At 35.5% G+C, this 19681-nt stretch overlaps 1 protein-coding gene across 3 annotated transcripts in view; it reads left to right on the top strand.

Moving 5' to 3' along the window:
* ZNF366 (zinc finger protein 366) overlaps window positions 1–7875 on the top strand; it is a 111907-nt gene extending 104032 nt beyond the window's left edge. For 2 of the 3 annotated variants that reach the window (XM_023495821.2, XM_003759456.3), the window contains exon 5: window positions 4174–7875. In XM_023495821.2, the coding sequence (XP_023351589.1) occupies window positions 4174–4688 (515 nt within the window). In that variant the 3' untranslated portion in view covers window positions 4689–7875. The remainder of the gene's footprint in view (window positions 1–4173) is intronic. The other variant, XM_031966702.1, reaches the window with a different exon arrangement.
* The last annotated feature ends 11806 nt before the right edge of the window (window positions 7876–19681 follow it).

Below are 19681 nucleotides of genomic sequence, written 5' to 3' on the forward strand. Positions count from 1 at the left end.
TGTAATGGTTTTTAGTCATCTCCCAGAGTTCTTTTTCTGGGCATAGCTGGTTCAGTTCATTACTGCTCCATTAGAAATGATTTGGTTGATCTCGTTGCTGAGGATGGCCTGGTCCATCAGAACTGGTCATCATATAGTATTGTTGTTGAAGTATATAATGATCTCCTGGTCCTGCTCATTTCACTCAGCATTAGTTCGTGTAGGTCTCTCCAGGCCTTTCTGAAATTATCCTGTTGGTCATTTCTTACAGAACAGTAATATTCTGGATAGATTTTTAATCTCCATTTGGTCACCACTATATTGCCACTTCTATAGTATCTTTCTGATATAAAATGAGGAAATAAAACATTGATAGAAACTTTTTTTTCCTATCACCTCTCCAGCCAGGAATTTAAGAGCACAAGAAAGTAGAGAGAAGGTGGTTTTGTATTAGGGCATTGTAGGCCAAAGGAATAAAAATAAAACTCCCTCCTTTTTAAAATTAGATTCAAATTATCCCTCATGAAAAATAAAACATTCTACCAAACTTCTTTATAAGAGAAATTATAGCCCTAGTACCTGAATCAATGAAAAAAGAGAAAGGAAAGAAAGAACACTATAGATCAGGATCACTAATGAATATTGATTCAAAAAACAAACCTAGCAAAGTGTCCTCACTTACCAACTCAGTCAGTAACAGCTGGACCACCTTAACTTTGTAGGAATCTTACAGTTTTGATTTGAACTTCATTTCCCTCTGTCATTCTTCTGAAAATTCCATGCATCCAAATAAACAACAAAAGTCTGTGCCTATAAAAGAGGGAAAAAAACCTCATAAACCAATATTCTCTTCTACCTTCCTCCTTTCCCCTATAATGCTAAAATAAAATATAAAATTTTATGAAAAGAAAAAGTTTTTAAAGTTTCTTCCATTCTCTTGCACACGGGCCAGAAAGGAGCTGATTCTTATTTCTGGATGAGTCTCCTTGGCCAATTTTTGTAAACAAACATACCCAAAGGGAGATTTTTCTCCATTAGGCAAGATGGATCTTATCCATTCACAGAATGAACACTTCTACATGGTTAAGTCTTAACAACAGATCTAATGGAAAATTTTTGACTCTCTTGCCTCACAAATCCTTTTAATGGCTATGATTCTGAAATATTTATTTTCATGATTCTATATATCCACAGGACTGTGAGGAACTATCTGTTCTTTGGGTAAATTCCAGGAATCTTTTCTAAAAGGTACAGAAAATAAAATTTTGCTTAGGGCTTTGTTTTCATAATATATAGCCCTCTATGCATTCAAATCAGTCACATCAAACAATTTTGTCAAGTCATAGTTGTTAAAAATACATTATGTATCAAATAATGTCAGGCCTGACATAATGATAGTCAGGATTAGGAATTTCTATCATCAATAAATAGGCTTTTAGGAATGTAAGGAATAATTTACTGCATAAATCTAATGGCCCATGAAAAAATGATTAGAAGAATTCAAGAGGGAAAAATGTGTCATTTTAATTGTTCTCCAAATTTCAAATTTTAAGATGTAGTAGATCTACTAGGAAGGAAACATCCCTCTCTCTTCCTATCACCTAATGCTAACAGCCCTAAATCCATTTCAGCTTTAAATATATGATCTAATGTAAACCTCTAACGTCACCTCTAAGTCACCCTTTAGCCTCTTATTTGATTTAATCCTACATTTAATCTTACTATCCTGAGCTCTAGTGTAATCCAGGCAAATGTATGTTTGGATATTCCTTTACTAGTACAATTTCAGCATATATCTCAAATCAGTTATGCTATGAACCCCCACCTCACTTCACCAAGTAATGTTTAAGAAATAATGTTTAAGAAACTAGAAATACATTCTTTCTTTCTTATATTTCTCTATATAATAAAACTACTAGTTTCCTGGTATTCAATATATATTAAAGTTACTGACTACAATGTTCAATTTATTTACAATAAAATCGGTAATAACAATATAAATTACTGCTTACAATAGTTTAACTCTGAGAATAATCACAGCCAGTATCACCTCAAACCATCCCTGTTAACTATAGACAGCTTTACTTCTAAAAACACAGTTCTACACCATTTAGTTCCTCCAGTATAACAAATAGTCTTTTCATGCAATTCTTCATCTTCTTTACATGATAAAGATTATAATAGTTTCATAAAGATCTTCCTTTTGTCTTCAGTTTATCTCCAGCCCTGACAGAAAAAATCATCTTGAGTTTCTCTTTAGCTATCACTCTTATTTCTGTCCAGATTCACTTTCATATTATTATAAATCTTTTTCATTAAAAAAGTTAACAATTCTCCCAAGGAAAAAGTTTCTCACATCCTCTTTCTAATTGTCTTCTTCGTCATTTCTCTTCAGTCATCTAAACTAACTTTTCTTCTAAGTTTTTCAAAAACTGCCATCCTCGATTGCCAAATTATATATTATAAACATTTCACTTAGTTCTTAAAATTACAAAAAGAGCTAAGAAATTTTTGAAACAGGTGTTATAATTAATTTAACAACAACAAAAACTTGTATTCCCCAGTAATTTCAGCATTTTCAGAAAGTTTTGTCTAGTCATAGAAGCTATTTTCTAAACTACACTACGACTTCAAAAAGGCATTTTTAGAGTTAACCATAGTAACTAGAAGTGGATTCACTGCCCACCCACTGATAATGTAATTTAATAATAAAAATTTACTCAAATTTATGTTACAACATAAAGTGGCATGAAATAGCTTGCTCTAACTTCTAGAGAAATAAGGAATATCAGTTTTGCAGTATATTCATCTATTTTTTCGAGAAGGATGTCATTTATTTCATTGCTCTTATCTGTAACAGGTGATAGCATTTCCACATTCTTCTTCTCAAAGTAACTCAAATTAAAACTCAAATGAAAATGCCTCTTGGTGTAGCTCTGATAGGACAAAGGTGAGACCAGGAAGGTCTGATGGAACTTTGACAGAATTGAAACATTGGCAATATTACTCCACTTTCCTTTTAATACTCTCCATTTCTAGTGGACATTTTTATAATAATGCTCCACCTAAAACTTCAGTGAATAACTCCTTCACTTTCCATGGCATTCTATCAGATCTAGACAACATTTTGTATTCTTGATGTTTCCTTATCTCTTTTCCAATAGATTCTACTCCATCTTGTGTTTCTGATTCTCTCTGGATCATGCTCTTGGCTAAATAGTGTTCATACTCTAGTGTTTTAGCTAATTGTATGTCACCCTTAATTAAAAGGGCAGGTCTCCAAAAGACTCTTACCTTGAGCTTAGCACTGGGGCAGATCTCCTTACGTGTCTCCTTAGGTGACTCTGAAATCTAAGAGACTTGACTTTATTATTTTACCCATGTGACCTTGGGTTGGTCTCATAAATGGACATCATTTCCTTCACCTCTTATAGAAAGTTCATATCAGATGATTTCTGAATTCCTGTCTAGTTCTCAATCTACAGTCTTGTGTAACTATTCTCTGCCTTAATCCTGCCACTCTCTCAGAAATTCAGAATGGTTTTTCTTTTTTACATTTTCAAAAAGCCAAAATAATTTCAAAACAAATGTGGCATCAGAAAGAATGCCTCACTTTATTTTTAAAATTTTTATTTAATGTCTTTTGTCTTTTAATCCTCTTCATTTTCATGTAAACCGTTTGCACTTTTGTTTTTCTTCCGGGTTATTTTTACCTTCTGAATCCAATTCTCCCTGTGCAACAAGAAAACTGTTTGGTTCTGCACACATACATTGTATCTAGGATATACTACGACATATTCAACATATATAGGACTGCTTGCCATCTAGGGGAGGGGATGGAGGGTGGGAGGGAAAAATTGGAACAGAATTGAGTGCAAGGGATAATGTTGTAAAAAAATTACCCTGGTATGGGTTCTGTCAATAAAAAGTTATTATAATAAAAAAAAATCCTCTTCATTTTCAAATGTATTCTTCTTCCCTGCCCTACATCCTTTGTAATAAAGAAGCAGTTCAGCAAGATTAACCAAGAATCTGGTACCCACAGACCTCCCACCTCTGAAAGAAAGGAAAACCTGTTTAGCTACCTCTTTTCTGAGGCCCAGCGCAGTCATTATATTTCCTATTGCCCTATTTGCAGCTGCCTTTTCTGCCAGTGAGTTATATCACACTTCAATTCTTTCTTGTTTTCATTAGGTTTTGGAAGAGGAAGAATGGCCCTTTCCCAGACAGTAGGGATGTTGAGGAGCTTGGAACAAGAGGAACCTTTTGACCTTTCACAGAAACCTCGAGAAAAAGGTACCCCCTTTCATTCTGATGGCGAGAGTGCCAAGGGAAGCTCATGCCCTGAAGAGGAGGAGGAAGATACCTACGAGCCTGAACAATACAGCCCTGATACATACCAGCAGAACAAGCGGCTGTACACGCCCCAGGACCTGTCTAGAAAAACTGAGCAAGTGATGAAAACTCTACAAGAGTCCTATGGTGAAGAGAAGGAAGATGCTCTGAAAGAAGCCTTGGAGGAGAAAGAGAAAGACGGCTTCAGTGCAAAAGGAGGTCAGGAGAGAGACTTTGCTTGCTTAAGGGCTTTTCAGAGTGGCAGGCTCGAGCCTTCTTTTTCTGATTATCTTTACTTTAAGCATAGAAATGAGAGTTTAAAAGAATTACTGGAGAGGAAAATGGAAAAACAAGCGATGCTTTTAGGTATCTAAATGGACAGTTTCAAAATTACCTTTTGGAAAATGAGAACCAGTTGGCTCAGATGCAGCTTTCAGCAGGAGCTATAATTTGCTGGGGACTGCCCATTTGGGCAGCTCTTTAAAGATGATTGGACTAAATCAATAAGAACAAAACAACTTAAGGCAAAGCAAATGCCTTGCAGGTGGTCTGTTGGCTCTTTCAGATCAACAGCACACTTTGGAGTCTTCTCTTCAGTATTATTATAGTCCCTACTTTTAGAACAATGTAATATTCCCATGGATATTTAATTGCAAGTGGACTCTCAGTTGGTTACAGGGATCTTATTTTCCTCTTTCTAATACTGCCCATATGCATCACACCCATACCATTTCTTTCTAGTTGCCAAATAGCAACAGTTCTTCAGGTATTAACTTACTAATTGTGATTTAGTAACAAATAGACATGGTAGATCTCAAGAAAATATTTTTTTTTCCAAATAGACTAAAATATCATTAAGTGGATATATGACAATAGCATTTTAATAATTTTTAAGAAGAAACTTTCCATACTTACCAGAGATGACTACAATAACTCAAGAGATAGTCATGGGATCTGGATGTTCCCAAAATATTGCTGGATCTAAGATAAGATTTCTTTAAGTTGTCAAGTGTCTGAGAAGTTGGATTTAGAAAAACTAAGTTCCTAGCTATATAGATTCATGTCCTAGTCCTCCCGTTCCTTTTTGTAAGGGAAACTTGAACTCAAAATCTTCATGGTCTTCCAATAATACACCATGTGTTCTAGATCTCCAGTACATGCACTAGCTATGGAATCCAACAATCCTAGGTTCTAGTCCCAGCCTTGGTCACTTGGTAAAGCTAGGAAAATCTTTGTCTTTGTGGGTCTTTTCTCATTTGTAAAATTGAGAGTATGGTACTGGATGATCTCTAGGTTCCTTGCAACATTCGATCCTATGATCAGAGGATCTTGAGAAATTTGCCCACCATCACATCTAACCTTTATGCCAACAAAGTAGAGTGGGGGAAATGCATTTTGCTAATGGAGCAATAATTTTTTTCACCCTATAGTCCTCTCAAGCCTAGAGCTGGGAAAGATGTCCTCTCTTGAAATTTAAGCTCTAACTTTTGGAGATTTTACAGCCAGTGGCCAAAAGCCTAACATAAATGAAATTTTGTAGTATTCCTTACCTGCCTTTGAAACCCTTACCCTATAGCACAACAAACACTTGTCCCCTGATTTCTGATTTGGTTCCCTCTCATCAAGAAAGTCACAAATCTCCAATTTACCGTCTCTACTTTGTTTTAATCATTGGTAGACTATATACATACATAACACATCTATATATTAATATACATGTAGAGGTGTGTGCATTATATACACATTTTGTGTAAGAGGATGCTTATGGTGCTTGTTTTCATTTGTTTTGATCACTTTAATCAGGCTGATGATTTCTAATAAGACTCTAAGCCTGCAATTCCACTAGAGGCCTCTGGGCAAATATGATGATCTCAAGACACTTTCAATGCAGTAATATTTGAAAATATATTTCTTCCTTGCCTATCTCCCAAGAGACTGGCTCAGGGTTACGTGATGTCGGGGCATTTTTCACATCTAAACAAGTGCCTTCTACATTCAGATACTAAGGGAGGGGTCAATTACTGCTCAGCATCCATCTGTCTTCCACATCACCATCTTTGGGATTCCTATTTCTCAACAGTTCATTCCACTGACTGTTCTTGAGTGGAGAGGGGGTGATTCTAAGATACAGGAAATAATGACAGTTCATTGAGATAGTACATTGTTATGAAAACTCTTCAAAATTCAATGATGGCAGCATAACTTTAGGTAGGATTTCCTGTGGCAGACTTGTAAAATTCAGTGAACCAGTCTACCTTACACTCCTCTGCCATATCAGGGACCTATCATAGTATGTATCCATAAGATCATCCCCATAGTCCACATCTTCTTTCTCTGTAATCCCAGAGACAAATTCCACAGTCATAAAGAAATCTGGTACAGGTACAGAGTATAGTAAACTACTTTATAACAAAAGTCCAGCCCCTGAAAGGCAAATTTATCAGTGAGTCAGGAAGCAGAACCTGACTCTAACTGATCTAACTAGTCTAGGTAACATTTCAACTTCTCCCCTTCTCTTCCTTCAGGTCACAGTTTGTTGATCACATCAACCAATTCACTGGCATCAGTTTCAGAACAAAAATGCCTTTCCATGATTTCCAACCTGCTGGAAAATGACAGCTACAGGAAGCTGGGCACTGGGCATGGGCTAAATGGCTTCAATAGAAAGCTGTCATAACCGTGACCCACAAGCTCATCCCTAGTGTAGTCCCAATGGCACTAATTATCAAGGTGGACCTAAACCTGGCAACAGTGATCGAGCTGAAGCAAACATCCAACTTCCATGTGAATGTCTTTCCCCATGCTTTCATTTGAAATGTTAGAGTTTTTGAAAGTAGGATGAGGAGTTTAGTGGTTTCTTTAAAAAAATTACCTTTGAAAAATCCTAGCCAGAAGTGTGAGTAATAAAGGCCTAGTAGATGTTTTCAACCAACACAGTGATTATTGGAAGTGATTATTGATGGTTAAACTAATATTTATATGAACAGAGCATGGTCTAGAAGTAGTTGTTAAAACTTGGTACTGGAAATCAAGTGAATTGTGAGTTGTGTATGATTTGGTGTCTGATTTAAGGCTTCAGTGTGGTGACAAAAGGATTAATTGCATTTAAAATAAGAATAAGGTTATATTTTGGATCATGACAGGCTGTACATTGTCATGTCCATGATATAAGTATCTCAGAGTGTCCTGGAATATGTTTTTTCCCCCGTGGCATTTGGTATGTCATGTGTCTTTGTGTTGGCCTTCTCACTCCAACATCAGAATGAAAATTTAAGAGTTCATCAAGAAAACCATTTTTAGGAAGCAAAGGAATCTAAACAGAGTTCCCAATTTAGGGAATTTGACATCATTTCTCAAATTATTTTAGATGTTCAAGAGCAGAGATGTCAAACTGGAAGCCTGGCTAACAGGAACCAGATTAAAATGTAATTGGGAAATAATTAATAAAGGGAATAAAAATACAGCAGGACATAGATAATGTTAATAAGTGATTTTTAAAATCGGTATGTCCCCTGCTGGGATCCTTATGTACAATTTAGTGGCTACACTTCTATTTAATAATATATAGCACTTACTGTGTGCCAGGCAATGTGCTGAGTGCTTGCTTTCTGATTCTCATTTGATCCTCACAACAATTCTGGGAAATAGGTGCTATTATTATTTCCATTTTACAGATGAGGAAACTGAGATAAAATGTACCCAGAGTCACATAGCTGGTAAATAAAATATTTTGTTGAATATTTCCAGTATGAGACTGGATTTGAACTCAGTTCTTCCTGACTCCAAAACCAGCACTCTCCTGTGCCATCTAGCAGCCCTTGAGTTTGACACCGCTGCTCTAGAATTTCCATTTTGGGCCAACATACTGAAGACGGGTCATTGGTATAAACTCTCCATCCTGTTACATAGTTGGGAATGATCAATTAATTTATCAATTTTACTTCTGCCCTTCAATTCTTCTCTTTCTCTCCCCAGCCATAAAACTGAGGCTCAATATGTCACCAGCTGCATCCTCCACAGTGGCACTGACCCTTGGGTGTAAAAGGGCTAAGTGTGTATGTTTTTAGATGGGTGAAAGCACTATGCACATATTGTATTAAACTAAGCAAGTATTTAATAAGATATTGACATGATGTTTGGAATGACAATCTTTGCTAAGTGAGAATGGAACATAACAGAGCTAACATTCATTTGGAAAACACGGCACCAAATGTCTATGTATAGAATGCCAGTTTGCTATTTAAAAGAAAGAGGCCAAGTGTACAGTTACCCAAGTTGTGGATACTTAACTTTCTGCTTCACTGCTAAGGCAGTTTTACCTGAAAATAACCCACAGCCTGTATTTTGTTAATTTAAATGAATAAAGACTTGTTCAAAAACTTTGGGTTTTTTGTCTTCTTAAATAGATTAATATCGTCTCATTCCTACCCTCATGTCCCATCCATTTCAAAGCTTACTTTGGGGGTAGAGGGTTATTTTTGTATTTAGGGATTTGTACATTTTTTCACTCTAGGAGTTCTTTAAAAATGTATTAATTTTTAACATTAGAAAATATTTTTGAGTTCTGAATTCTCTCCCTCTCACCTTCTTCAATACCCACTGAGAAGGCAATGATATGATATACAAAATACATGTGAAATAATGCAAAACATATTTCCATATTAGCTATGTTACAAAAAGCAAGAAAATCAAAAGAAGTAAGAAAATTGTACTTGTTTATACATCAGTTCTCTCTCGCTGGAAGTAGGTAGTATTTTCATTACAAATCCTTTTCAGTTTTCTTGGATCATTGAATTAGAGTAGTCAAGTCTTAGTTAATCATCATTACATCATTACTGTGCACAGTTGCACATGAGTGGTTCTTATTTCATATTGCATCAGTTCATATAGGTCTGACCATGTTTTTCTGAAATCACCCTCACCATTTCTCATGATACAATAAAATTCCAACACAGCTTGTTTAGCTATACCCGGATTGATGACCAATCCCTTGATTTCTAATTCTTTGCTACCACAAAAAGAACTTCTGTAACTATATTTATACTTTTTCCCTCTCCTTTGATTTCTTTGGGATTGATAGCTTTGACTTCTTTAGAAAAATGTCTGTTCATTTCTCTGGACTATTTATTATTGGACAATGGCTTTTTTTAAAAAATTTGGCTCAGTTTGACAAATGAGGACTTTTTCTGAGAAACTTGATGTAAAAATTTTTGCTACTATTTCTTTGTTTATGGTGCTCTTTGTCAAAATGTAATTTCCCTGATGCTCTCTCAGGGAAACTACATTTTTTTTTTGGTGGGGGGATTGGTTTTTGTTTGTTTTTGGTGAGGCAATCAGGCTTAAGTTCCTTGCCTAGGGTTATACAACTAGTAATTGTTAAGTGTCTTGAGACCAGATTTGAGCTCAGGTCCTGTCCTCTTGACTCTAGGATCTGTGTTCTATCCACTGGGACACTTAACTGCTCCAGTCTATTCTGTTTTTTTAAGGAATTCTTTAATTCAAGGACTTTTTTGCCTCTTTTTTTTTAACTAATTTTTCATAATTTTCTTGTGTCAGTCTCACTTCTTTCCCCAATTTTCCCTCTACCATTCTTCTCTAATACTTCTAAGATTTCTTTTTTGGATTTGGGTCCACTTAGCTTTTTTTTTTTTTTTTTTGAAGTTTTGTCTGTAGTTGTGTTCATGGTATTGTCTTCTAAGTTTGTATCTTGGTCTTCCTTACCACATTAGTGGCTTTTTATGGTCAAGTTCTTTTCATTTGTTTTCTCTTTTTTTCATCCTATTTCTTGACTTTGAACTGCACATGGGCAATAAAGTTGTGGAACAATTTCAGGCTCTGAACACAGTACCAGCAAAGAGTTCCCTGTAATCTCTCTTTGATCCCTATACTGTCTCAGGGCTGAGAACTCCCAAAGCTGCTGCAGGCCCCTCACCTGATGAGACTTTTCCTGCTAATCTCCTAAATTGTCTGGAAAGATGCCTTACCCCAATCTTTTGTTGACCTTACCACTCCAGATTTTTTTTTTTTTGAAGCTGCTTGGAGGGGAATTAAGAGTTTGGCTGGGTTGTTGCCTCTCCCATACCACCTTGTGTCTGTCTTCTGCAAGCATACTCTCAACTGTCGGTGCAGAGGAAGGTTGAGGGTACCCAGCTTGTGGTCCATTTGTCTATCTTGAACTTACAAAGTTGACTTTTTTGAACCCAAATGTGGAACTTTACATTTGTGCCTACCTATTACATTCTATAAGAGATTTGGCCCTTTATTCTTGTCTTCAAAGGTCTTTTTGGATTCACACTTATCCTAAATATTTGCATTCTTTCAAGCTTTTTATCATTTATAAATTTGAAAAACTATGTGTAAATTCTGGTCCAGCTTCTCCCCTATCCTTCAAGATTCTTGTCTCACATGAATTGGCTCTTAATTCAAGGGGTACCTCCAAAAGACTGATATCTGCTTAGCTCATTTTGCCACTATTCAAGAATGTACTCTGGAAAATCTTCAAATATAGCTTATGTGTAATTTATATCTAGGTTTCTGCAATATGATCTTTACATTTACCTTTCACTTCAGCATTGTTGCATTTACCTTTATATTTATTTTTATATATTTATATTCATCTCATACATTTACCATTATATCTATTTTTTCCATCAAGACATTTTAGAACATGCAAAAGATTCATAGGACTATAAAGAGCAACTCAGAGTAGATCATGTATAATCAATAAGATTCTCTTCCCTATTCAATCAATAGGATCCTCCTCTGTTGGAATTATAGAGTCTGTAGAGTTCTTTGGATTCTCCTCAAAAAGAAATTGAAATTAAGTTTGCCAGGAGAGCAATGCTCCGCTAATACAGTGAATCCCTAGATCTAGTCCCTCCTACATGTGTATCCCTTTTATATATCTTTCTCCCTCCCTTATGTTTGAGCTTTCTCTGGAAGAAAAACATATTTTGGGGTTTCAGGAGAAAAAACATCCTTCCTATTGGACCTGCACTGTTTGAATAACTCCAAGCCATAGTATAGCGCAAAATGCAGATATGCTGTAATCCAAACTGTAAGCCGAACTATAACAGTTCTTGAGGGGCCAGAGATGTCAAACCTAATTGGGAAATATTTAACCAAATAAAAATATAATACAATCTAGATGGTTGTTGTGTGGTTTTCCAAGTCAATATTGACCTGCATGGCTCTTCCTATTTGATTTTGACACTATGATTAGAGATAATGTTCTCTCTCCAAGAAGTGTATTGCTCAACAACTCTACTTATCTCTCTAGAAGAAAAGAAGGAAGGATTTATTAAGGACTACTATTTGCCAGGGACTATGCAAAGTGCTTTAAAATTATTACCTCATTTTATCCTCACAACCCTGAAAAATAGGTACTCTATTTATCCTCATTTCATAGTTGAAGAAACTGAGACAGATGGAGTTTAATGGCTTGCCCAGATTCACAAAGCTAGTAAATGTCTGAGGTCAGATTTGAACTCGGTTATTTCTGAATCCAAACTCATCATCTAGCCACCATGACATCAGCTGCTTCTAAAGAATCAGATCCCTGAACTTTCAAATTTGGGATTACTTTTTAGACAATACCTAAGGCTGATGCTGCTCCCCAAATTTCTCTTGTCTGGATAGAAGATCAGGCTTTGAGGTCACATTTACAAGTAAATGTTTTGTCCACACAGCAAGCTAAAGTTAAGAAATATTCTTTATAGACACACCTTACTCTATGCTGAATGGACAACGCATATTTAGAAAGTGTTTTTTTTTTAAATCACCACATATTCAAACACTTCATTGATGTACTTTAAAGGATTATCAATTTCCACCATCTTCCCCTACCACATTCACCTACAAGAGACATTACCCTCATAATACAGTACAGCTAAAAAAAAACCAATGAACACATTGGCCAGATCTGACATAATTCACCTCATTTCAGCTCTATATTCACTGGAGGAGGAAGCCATGTTTCATGAAAGCTAATATACAAAAGTCATAAACTAGTCACTGAATTAATCAAAGCTCTGATATCTTCCAATATTATCATCTTTTATATTATTGTGATTATCATGCAAATTGTTCTCTTAATTATTTTTCAGCGTCAGATCATATAATTCTCAAGTTTCCCCAAATTCTTCAGTCATCACATATTATGGACCAATAATATTTTGTACTTTGATGTACTACAATTTGTTTCAGTCATTTTCCAACTGATGGTCATGCTCTGTTTCTAATTCTTTGCTACCACAAAAGTGCTGCTATAAATATTTCATATATTTGATCTCTTTTTACTATTTACAATTCTTTGCTAGGACTGAAAAGTTTCTATAAATATTTTTGTGTACATTATCTCTATTTATTGATTGTCTTTAACCTCCTTAAGTAATAAGCTTAGTAGTGGTCTTACTTGGTCACAGCATATGTGCAGTTTAGCTATTATTTTCTAGTATAAATTGGTTTCCATAATAGCTGTACTAATTCATAGCTCTGCAAATAGTACATTAGCATTTCTGAGTTTTTCCAGACTCCACCATTTGCTATTTTTATCTTTTGTCATCTTTATCAATATGATAGATGTGAGCTGAAATTTCTTGTATGTATTCCTCTACAATACAACCTGCTCTAATACTGCCCTGGCTGCTACCATTTTTGTTCAAACTAAGTAGTCAACCAACAAATATTTATTGTCTATATGCTGGACACTGTGCAAGGCAATGGGTCTACAAATACAATGAGTGGAATAACCCTTAATGGACAAAAGTTTACATTTTAGTCTAGGAATGTCTGCTCTTAGGAGTTTGATTCATGGGTGAAGTGGGTTGCAAGTTACTGCAGGCTAACAAATGCATCCCCCATTTGTTTCTATCCCAAGACAGAGGTATAAAGGAAAATAAAAACAATTCTCTACTTTATCCTCAAATAAAACATGAGAGACTTTGTCAAATAATTAGCTGAAAGAGAAAGTATATCCTCATTCACCTCATCTGCCAGGCTCATTACTTTGTCAAAAAAAAAATCAAATTAGTCTAGCATGATCTGATTTCAAGAAATTACACTGACTTTTAGTGATTACTACTTCACTTTCTAACTGTTCATAAGTCATCCCTTTAATTTTGCCATTAAATTTCTTTAAATTTTTGTTCTAACATTTTGCCAATTATAAAGACAAATCTATAGCTTGCAGGCTCTACATTCTTCTCTGTGTCTCTTTTTTAAAATTTAGGACATCTGCCCTACTTCAGTCCTATAGTACCTTCATTTGCCACAATCTTTTTTTTTTTAATATAATTTATTTTTATTTTCAGTGCTAAATTATCTCCCTCCTTTAGCCCCTCCTCCATTCCTTATGAAGACAAAACATATGAAACCCATTAAAAGTATGAAATCATGCAAAACATATTTCTATATTAGCTATATTCTAGGAAAGGGGAAAAAGCAAACAAAGGAAAAAGAAAATATGCTTCAATCTAAACCCAGAATCCATTAATCCTCTACCTGGGGTTTCCACAATCTTTCAAAAATATCACCAGCTTTGTGATCATACTTGCCAATTCTGTTAATACCCTGGGATGCATGTGTGGGCCTTGTGACAAGAATTCATTGAGGGTAGCTATATGCTATCTGATATTTATTTCATGTTCTTCTTTGCTTGTCCTTTTTTGTTCCATCATTCATAGTCCAAAGATTACATTCATTGAAGAAGAAAATAGATACAAAATAGAAATATTTAGTGATTTTCCTAGTCATCTATCGTTTTACCTAAAAAATAATCTTACACATTCACAAAGTCTGTTTGCTGTCATTGAAATTATTTTATTGATAACCTTTTTGGATGGATACCTGATTTTTGTCTGTTCCTTTGAATTACATTGCCCTCACATAGAACCTGAGTCTCTTCCATTTTCAAACAGGAAAATTCTTATAGCTGAGATAGACTATGAATTTCATCACCTCCTGCTGCTTTCTACTAGTTGCTTCAGAGAGTAGAGGGATTCTCTCCCAGCTAGTCCCTCACCCCTGTCACTAGTTCAGTAACAGAGCCCAGAATTTTTCTGGCATAGTACCTACAGTTAAGGGAAAGGAAAAAGCTAAGAGTGTTGTGCAGGGGATGGGGAATGAAAAAAATCTGGAGGAGTTGTGATTTCCCCTACTATGTATTACAGGTCTCCCAATCCAGTCCAGACTAGAGATTCTCTTTTTACAGGAAAGGATTTAATTAGATCTGTAATTTCATTAATATATAAGAAACTCTCACCTAAAGGTATGCCAGTAAATATTTAATAACTGATTTCCTAGATGGGGAGGAAGGACACATGACAAACTTTTTTTTTTTAAATTTAAAGGCAATCAGGCTTAAGTGACTTATTCAGGGTCATATTTTTAGTAAGTATGTGATGTTGGATTTGAATTCAGATCTTCCTGATTCCAGAGCCAGTGCTTTATCCACTGCACCACCTATAGGACTCACTTTTAAGTTTAATGTGCATTTTGAAAAACGTTTTCTCCATTAAAAACATTTTATTCATCATCTTCAGTTTGGGCAATCAAACAAAAAAAAAATCAAACCTTGATTTATAGCATTTGCTAATTTCCAAGGTGTATATACTTACCCAAAATTTGACAATCTCATGAACCCCTGCAAACAGGCTCCAGAACATCCTGCCTCAAGTGAGAAAGTTCCTTTAACAAAGATTGGCACATCTTTGTAACTTGTAATCTTAGAAAGTTGCCTAGCCCACCAAAAGGTTAACTGACTTGTGAAGGATCACACAGCTAGTGTGTGTCAGAGAGGTAAGACTCAAACCTAGTTCTTCCTGCCTTCAAATCCTGCTCTTTATGTACCACAAAGATACTATCTCTTTTATGGGAAGCTTAAATTTTTTTAAAATTTTAATTTAATTTAATTTTAATTTCCAGCAACATTTTTGGAAACTCTGCCCAGAAACTTAAAATACTCAGAACTGACTTGGATGCTTGGGCTGAAGATATTTAGTCCTGCAGTGACAAAATTATACTTTTTCTTGTTGGGAATTAGGTGATAGATTGTAATATTTATATAACCCATGTGCAGACTAAGGACATATGGACTGGGTTACATTGTAGTAATGAGTTAATATTGACAATCCCCATGGCTCATATTCATCCCTCCCCAGATCTTCTCTCTGTGAAAACATCTGCATTTGTCTCATTTCTAGTGTACTCATCTTACCTGTAAGTAGCCAAGGTTACCAGTAAACATTTTGAACATAAAGCACATTGATTACTAAGCACAGAAGTACAGTTTTCATCACTAAATCCCAGTTAAAATAGGGAGAGATTAAAATAAATAATAAATATGTGTAAATATATGTATATATACATATGTATATAACATATACATATGTATATGTGTGTATATATATATATATATATGTGTGTGTGTAAATATGCACACACACATATATATCTTATTTGTGTCTAATGGTAGCCATCTCAAGGACAGGGCAAGGGGACAGAGGAGAGTAAAGGGGAAAAATTTTTTAAAAGAAGTTTACATAATAATTTTGTTGTATGATTGAAAAGAACAGTAAGAAATGTGTAGTAGATTTGTAGTTTCATGTGCAATCATCTTTTTATTGTACTATGCTAAAAAGATAGGAAGAAAGCAATTTTTCTCCTTGCTTCTTAGATGGTCAGTCTCCGTCCTCAGAGACAGTTGGGAGGTGTGTTATACCTAGAGTCAGCAAGTCTTTGCGGCAGCAGACAATTATTAGCTGTGTGATCCTAGTAAGTCACTTATATAGTGACTTGTCTAGTCATTTTGCCTCAGTTTCCTTATCTGTAAATTAAGCTGGAGAAGGAAAGAACAAAATGATCTGAACACACACCACAAAAACATACACACCAAAAAACAACAACCCTCAAATAGGGTCACAAAGGGTTAGCCATAACTGAAATGACTGAATAACAACCTAAAAACTTACATAAATAGACTTCCATAGTTGATAGAAGTCTTAAAAGCAGGACTAGAACTGGGAGCTCCAGGGAAGTCAGCATCTATCTATGTCTCCATGGAATGCTTTCTTGGGGTCTAGACTTGCTCCCTCACTTAGTCTGGTGTCCAAGTACTCTGTCTCCCTGTTGTCTGCTAGCAATCAATCTGGGCTGTTCTTGCATTTCTGCTTGGCCTAGGATCTGCTTGACCACAATACCCAAAAACTGTTGCCTCTGATTTTATTTTTGACATTTCGTTCCATTGCTTTTTTTTTTAAACATTCTGCAGCATGTCTTCCTCTTCTTATCCATCACTTCCCTTCTCTTTCCCAGAGATCCTTGCACTCTTCCTCTCAGAGCCCATGCTATGGACCCTGAGCATTCTAAGGACACATATCTTTCTGTATCAGTACCTTGTTCCTATGGTATTATGGGAAAAGCAATTCTTTTCTTATTACTCCTTATTCCATATAAGAATATGTCCACTATATTAAAAAATAATAACTAGCAGTTATATAATATTTTAAAATTTGCAACATATTTTATGACTATTGTCTCATTTGATTCCTCACAACAACCTGTAAGGCAGGTGCTATTATTATCTCTATTTTATAGTGGAAAAAACCGAAACAGAGGTTAAGGGATGTACCAGAATCACACAGCCCGTATGCTTCTGGGGCAAAATTTGAACTCAACTCTCTTTAACTGTATGTTCAACATGGTGCCATCTAGAGATCTCAGGAAGAAGTTTCTCTTTCTTCTAATAACTGAGCTAACCAGTAGAGAAGTGGATAGAGGTGGTAATTTCCACCAGGGAAACTTGGATTTTAAACAAAGGCTTAAATTTTGAAAGAATAGTAGGGAAAAAAAATAAGGAGAGATTGAGACTTCCATCAGTTCTGGATACATGCTATACAAAACTAAGCTCAAGATGTGGCAAGTGTGTCTTAGTTTAGCATGCAAACATCTATCTAGAAGAGTTCTTTTCTTTATTGTCATTTCTCCAACCTAAGCAGGTGCAGAATGTTAGTAATAAGATTTTTGTTGTTGTTTAGTCATTTTTCAGTCACGTCTGACTCTGTGACTTCTTTTCAGGATTTTCTTGGCAAAGCTGCTGGAGTGACTTGCCCTTGCCTTTTCCAGCTCTTTTTTACAGATGAATAAACTGAAGCAAATGGGGTTAAGTGACTTGCTCAAGGTCACACAGCTAGCAAGTGTTTGAGACCAGATTTGAGTCTTTCTGACTCCAGGCCCAGCAAGCTAGCCATTGTACAGATCTAGATTCTAATTCTGATTTTACTATATCATAGCTATGCAATCTTTGTGTCACTCAATCTCATTCATTAATACAAAATAGAAGGGTTGGAATAAGCAGTCTTTGGAATCTCTTCTAGTCTTTACTTCTACTCCTAGTATGATAACAATTCATATTTACATAACATCCCAAGGTTTCATTTTTCTACACAATTACTCTATGAAGTAGGTGGGTTAAGTGTGATTATTTCCATTCAATAAATTAGATAATTGAAAAGTTATAGCACTAATAGTACACTATTTCAAAGTCTGATTCTTTTTGTGCAGCAAAATAACTGTTAAGACATGTATACTTATATTGTATTTAATTTATACTTTACCATATTTAACATGTATTGGTTAATCTGCCATGGCGGGGAGGGAATGGGGGGAAGGAGGAAAAAAAGTGGAACAAAAGATTTGGCAATTGTCAATGCTGTAAAATTACCCATGCATATAATTTGTAAATAAAAAGCTATAAAAAAAAGAAGAGAAAAAAAGTTATAGCACTGTGCTAAGCCCCAAGGGCATCAAAAGAGGCAGAAAAATGCCTCCCCTCAAGGAATTTACAATTTAATAGGATGCAACACCCTACTTTTTTTTTTAGGGGGGGGGGCAATTAAAGTTGTGACTTGCCCAGGGTCACACAACTAGTAAATATCTGAAGATAGATCTGAGTTCAGGTCCTTCTGTCTCAGTACTCTACCCATTAAACCACTTAGCTGATCCCTTTCTACTACTTTTCAGATTGGTGTTCTCACCCAAAGATGACAAAGATTAACTATATGTTTTCTTAAAATCTTTTTAGTCATTCCACATATAATAAAAACCTTAGTTATCTGAAACTAGATTTTTGGCAACCTCATTCTACTGGAACAAGTAGAAAATCAGACATACATATAAATTGCCTCTATCCCAACAAAAACTGTTGTCATAAAGTTCTTCTACTTTACTTACAGACACAGGACATATTTCACATAATTTTAAACACAGTAGTAATCTGATTTTCCCTAACCACATGGGGTAACAATTTTATAAGTGTCAGAACAGAGAGAGACTTTAGAAATCATCTTATCCTGCCCCCTTATTATGTGGAATAGGAAGCACATTTAGAGAGGGGAAATAACATGCTCTACATCACACAGATTGTTCATAGAAAAGCCAAGTCTATAACTAAAGTGTTTTGACTCCAGTGCTCTTTCCACTGGAACTCCAAATCATTTCTCCCATCAGTCTTCTTCTCCCTACTCAAATGGCCACCATTCTTCTGGTTCTTATAACCTCTCACCTGGACTCTTGGAATTGCTTTCTAATTGTTTCTCTGCCTGAAGCCCCTCATCTCATCTATTCTTCTTCTACAAAGCTATCAAAGTGATATGCAGCAAGCACAACTTTGATCAATCTCCTACTCAATAAATTCCAGTGGCTTTTATTACCTTGAAAATCAAATAGAAACTCTTCTGTTTAGCATTTAAAGCCCTTCAAGACTTACCTGACCATACTCTCCAGAATTAACTCACCAATTAAGCCAAATTTGATTTTTTATATATTCCACCACCACTCGACAGTCCCCTATGTTCTCCATACCACTCCTTTTTAGAATCATTGGCTTCTTCTTCAGCTTAGTTTTGTGGTAGCAATTAGGTGGGGCAGTCTATAGAATGCCAGACCTAGAGTCAGGAAGATTAATGAATATAATGGAATTGTATTATTCCATAAGAAATAATGGCTAGCCTGGAGAGACTTACATGAACTGATGCTGAGTGAAATGAGCAGGACTAGGAGATCATTATATACTTCAACAACAATACTATATGATGATCAATTCTGATGGACCTGGCCATCTTCAACAATGAGATGAACTAAATCAGTTCCAATGGAGCAGTAATGAACTGAACCAACTATACCCAGCAAAAGAACTCTGGGAGATGACTAAGAACCATTATATTGAATTCCCAATCCCTATATTTTTGCCCACCTGCATTTTTTAATTTCCTTCACAGGCTAATTGTACAATGTTTTAGAGTCCGATTCTTTTTGTACAGCAAAACAACGGTTTGGACATGTATACTTATTTTGTATTTAATTTATACTT

This window comes from Sarcophilus harrisii, chromosome 1 (genome assembly GCF_902635505.1).
Source record: "Sarcophilus harrisii chromosome 1, mSarHar1.11, whole genome shotgun sequence".
In the NCBI taxonomy this organism is placed as follows: domain Eukaryota; kingdom Metazoa; phylum Chordata; class Mammalia; order Dasyuromorphia; family Dasyuridae; genus Sarcophilus; species Sarcophilus harrisii.